The 4,689-nt window shown below is 41.6% G+C and overlaps 1 protein-coding gene and 1 long non-coding RNA gene across 2 annotated transcripts; one reads left to right on the top strand and one right to left on the bottom strand.

Moving 5' to 3' along the window:
- LOC107628604 lies at window positions 806-2,268 on the top strand. Its single transcript, XR_001617843.2, has 3 exons — window positions 806-1,341; window positions 1,967-2,006; window positions 2,194-2,268. It is a non-coding gene; the product is annotated as an uncharacterized LOC107628604 (long non-coding RNA).
- Window positions 3,738-4,361, bottom strand: LOC107628048 (transcription factor TCP7-like). Its single transcript, XM_021117113.1, has one exon. The coding sequence runs from the start codon at window positions 4,344-4,346 to the stop codon at window positions 3,738-3,740; it is 609 nt and encodes a 202-aa protein (XP_020972772.1). The 5' UTR covers window positions 4,347-4,361.

Below are 4,689 nucleotides of genomic sequence, written 5' to 3'. Positions count from 1 at the left end.
GGGATATTATAATCCGTAACTTATTGTTAACTAAAATTGTTTTATTTTACTATTATTTATTAATAAAACGAAAACTTTAAGGGAGTTTTGAACTACATCAACAACCTTTTTTATAGGCCAACTGAAGAAGTTAAAGAGCAATATATAAGGTTACATTTTAACCGAAGACTTTAATATAAGAAGAGATTATTTCTAGGGGTGGCAACGGGGCGAGTTTTTATTCTACCCGACTCCGTCCCGCTATACAACAACCTGCATAAATCTCGCTCCGCTTTTATCTGCGGGTAGTAAAATGTTGAACCCTAACCCGTCTTGTGGGTACCCGTCCCGTCCCTATCTGCTAGGGGTGTTCGCGGTGCGGTTTGGTTCGGTTTTTAAGAGAAATGTCATCCGATCCGATCGTTTAATTAAACTGCGGTTCGGTTTGGTTCGGTTTTTTTGTCGAAGCCATCCGAACCAAACCAAACCAATTAAAATTGGTTTGGTTTGGTTCGGTTTGTTCGGTTTTTTCAATCAATTCAAAATAAATACAATACTATTATAAATTACCAAAGTTGCAAGAACAAATTAGAAAGAACAGAACCAAACTAATTCATTGAATAGCATTACTGTAACAACACAAATACACAATCCACTAGGGGTGTTCAAAACCGATCCAGACCGAACTAAACCGCCAAACCGAACCGAAAAAACCGAGAATTAAATTAACCGAAAACCAAAAAAACCGAAAAAAACTCATTTTGCTGTTTTTTGTGCGGTTCGGTTCGGTTTTCGGTTTTTATTCTCAAAACCCTAACCGAACCGAACCGAACCGGTTCGAAAAAAAACCGGTTCGAAAAAACCATAAAAATGCCTAACCCCACCCCCCAAACGAGCAAAGGTTGCTGCGCGAGTGTGAGAGCGCCCCCCCAGCCGTCCCTGACCCTAACCCCCCAAATCCCCAATCCCTAACCTGCGGCTGCGCTCTCTACTCTCTAGTCTCTATCATCAGTCGCTCTCGCTCTCGCCAATCCCAGTCGCTCTCGCTCTCTCTTCTCCAAATCCCAGCCGCTCTCGCTCTCTCTTCTCCAAATCGCCAAAGCACGACGCCGTCGCCACCCACAGCACGACGCCGAAGCCTTCCTCTTCGCGGAGACGCCACCCACAGCACGACGCCGTCGCCCACGCACAGCACCACGCCGTCGCCATTGAGACGCCACCACCCAGCGCCAGCAGTGTTTCTGGGTTCTCCCACTCAGCGCCACTATCATCAGTTCAACCCACTCCCAGCACGGCAGCACCTCCGAGTCTCCCAGTCAGCCTTCCTCCCAAGTCAACATGGAGCCCGAGCCACCGATTCAGGTAATTTGCTGTTTATTGCTGTTTACTGGTTGTTTATTGGTGGTTGTTTACTGTCAATATGGAGCCCGAGTCAATATGAACCATTTGCTGTTTACTGGTGGTTGCTGTTTAGTGTTTATTGCTGTTTATGGTTGCTATTTATTGCTGTTTAATTCCTTATAGTTTATAACTTGATGAATTATTTTATTGTTGGTATTGTTGCTGGAATTCTGGTTGCTGTTTATTGTTCATTTTATTGTTGGTAATTTGGTATTGCTATTATTGATTTATTGTTCAGTTTTTGCCGAACCTTTCCAGTTTATTGTTCAGTTTAGGGAAAATTTTTTTATTGCTGGTTCACTGATCATTGATTCATTGTAATTAAGTAATTTGACTGATTACTGTTCAATAATCATTGAATTCATTGTTGCTGGTTGTTGTTAACTTGTTATTGTTTTATTTGTTTTTTATTGTTTAGGGAAATTTTTTGTTTTATTTGTTTTATTGTTTTACTTGTCACTGATCATTGATTTCATTGTTGCTAGTTGTTGTTTTATTGCTGGTTCAGTGATTGTAAGTCAGTTAATATTATGGGATACTGATTTTTATTTAATATTTCTGTGTTTTGCTGCTCCTGCTCCTGCAGTTCATCTTGAAAGTTGGAATCCTATGTGGTCTGTTTCAAGGTCAGATTGATTTTAGTTATGATGTTTCATTATGTGATTTGTTTTTTAATCTATTCATTTAACTTTTGGATTGTGGTTATATGCTTTTACACAAGTAACCTGTATCTGAGAGTAGTTGTAGATGTTGGTTAGTTTTCTATACAGCTTTCTAATGGTCTATACTGAACTTTTTAATTTACGAATGCAGTATACTCACAGGGCTTCTTTCATTCATGGTGAGTGCCTTCTTTCTATTCTAATTAAATTCTTATTCCTTTCATTTGCCTTCTCTTGTTGATATAAATGTTCCCGATGGCAAACATTTTACTGTTTGTGGTGATGTGAAATAATTCAAAAATAGAAAGTGTGTTGAGCAAATATGGATACTTGTGTACCACATCTTTGTGCAGACAAAGAGTAGGACTCCAGAAAAGAATTTATGTACTTAACTCTCTTTTCAAGTTAATAATTCTCTAAGTACATAAATTCTTTTCTGGAGTCCTACTCTTTGTCTGCACAAAGATGTGGTACACAAGTATCCATATTTGCTCAACACACTTTCTATTTTTGAATTATTGCACATCACCACAAACAGTAAAATGTTTGCCATCGGGAACATTTATATAATTTCAAAATTTATATAACTATCATTACATACATAACATAAATTAAAATAAAAATTTAAATATGATACAATATTATTAATTATTTACTAATTATTTTACATATATTATACATATTATATATTAAAATTATATATATTACATAGAGTAAAGGACAAATCCATTCCTGACCTTTTTTTTTGCGGACATTTTCGTCCCCGAAGATTGGAAAATACTTTAATGTCCCTGACCCTCCGAAAAAGTGGACATATTTATCCCTCCGTTAGAGTCGTTCCGTTTGCCCTGATGGAAAACAGTGACGTGGCTCCCGTGGCGCTGACCTGGCCGTTACGGACTGCCACGTTGGATGGGCTTTTGAAAAGAGGACATATTAGTCTTCAGGGACCAAAACGTCGCCGTTTTTACCCCACCCCCAATCTATGAAATCCGGTAACCTCAGAAAACACTGGTCTTTCACCCACACTATAATGACCTCAGAAAACAACATCATGATGAACAAGAACATATCATTAACAAGAACAACACATGTGAAAGTGAAAGAAATAGAGAGATTGAAAGAGAGGATAGCATTGACTACTCACCACACCACTCACCATCTATCAAGCTGTGCCAAAACCCATATGATTAACAAGAACAACACATGAATTCTTTCACAGGTATTGGAATGTAGTATGGTGTGTTGTGTTGAGTTGTGTACTTCAACAAATTGGAAGCAAAGTTGAGTTGAGTTTGACCACCATTAACACTAAATCTACTAGTAATTGCACTTGAGCTGGCTGCAACAACAACCAAACTTGTACACTCTATTAGGATTTAGGACATGATGGACGAGAGTAAGTGAAAAACTCAAAAACCAAGCAACCAATAATGCAATCCATTATCATTACAAAGCTTATTAGTCTCTCCAACTTGGAGAACTTTGCTTTCTTTTAATCACAACCAGCATTATGAATTTTCAAGCTGCATTTGCACTTGCACACAGCAAACACTGATGATCAAGATCCTGAAAACCGCTTCCAGCCTCAATCTGCAGCAATTCATCATCATCATAATAAATAACTTAAAACAAATCCTAATTGATATCATGGACTTCTCCACTCAAAAAACTAAAAACAAAAGAGCCCTAAACCTAAAATTTTTCGGGCCCTCCCAACTTAGAAGCCAGCAAATTCAGATGTCCAGGAAGGTAATTTCCCAACCTCGCCGCCGAAGCTTCTCCCATGGCTTGTTGTTGCTGCTGATGCCGATGGTGAACGAACAAAGAAGCTTGTTGCTGTTGAGACACCGACACCGCCGCCGACTGCACAACCATCTCCAGCGGAGGAGCAGCCGCTGCGAAACTCCAAATTTGACCAAAATCGGGCCTGGCCGGGAGGGCCCAGAGCCCCGCGGGAGCTCTGGGGCCCACTAAGGACCCTACGGAGACGCCGTCGTCCTTAGCGGAAGCGTCGTCGTCGGTACATATGCGCTTGCCGAGTATGAAGGGAGTGAGAGCCAGCAAGGGCTTGTGGTCGAGCGAAGACGCTGCGGAGGTTGAGGAAGGAGAAGAGAGAGAGCCAGCACCGCCGCGTACGGAGACGGAAATGGAGGAGAAGCTGGCGGGAGTGGTTCTGGTTCTGGTAGCGGCGATGATTGAGGGCTCAGCCTGGCGGAGGAGCCACTCGATGGTCTGGCCGTCGGACTTGGGGCCGACCTCCGTCGGATGCCATGAGTCGCAATGCTCCTTTTCTTCCTTCATCCGCTTCACTTTCACACTGCATTTGAAGGATTAGGGCTCACAGGATTTCATAGATTGGGGGTGAGGGAGAAACGGCGACGTTTTGGTCCCTGGGGACTAATATGTCCTCTTTTCAAAAGCCCATCCAACGTGGTAATCCGTAACGACCAGGTCAGCGCCACGGGAGCCACGTCACCGTTTTCCGTCAGGGCAAACGGAGCGACTCCAACAGAGGGATAAATATGTCCACTTTTTCGGAGGGTCAGGGACATTAAAGTATTTTCCAATCTTCGGGGACGAAAATGTCTGCAAAAAAAAAAGGTTAGGGACGGATTTGTCCTTTACTCTATTATATATACAGCGG

Source organism: Arachis ipaensis, chromosome B02, assembly GCF_000816755.2.
Source record: "Arachis ipaensis cultivar K30076 chromosome B02, Araip1.1, whole genome shotgun sequence".
Lineage (NCBI taxonomy): Eukaryota > Viridiplantae > Streptophyta > Magnoliopsida > Fabales > Fabaceae > Arachis > Arachis ipaensis.
The sequence above is the reverse complement of the archived record's forward strand: the minus strand, read 5'-3'. Positions and strand labels throughout refer to the sequence as shown.

Coding starts and splice junctions, on each gene's coding strand:
- LOC107628048 (XM_021117113.1), bottom strand. CDS start 4,346: ATGAAGGAAGAAAAGGAGCATTGCGACTCATGGCATCCGACGGAGGTC.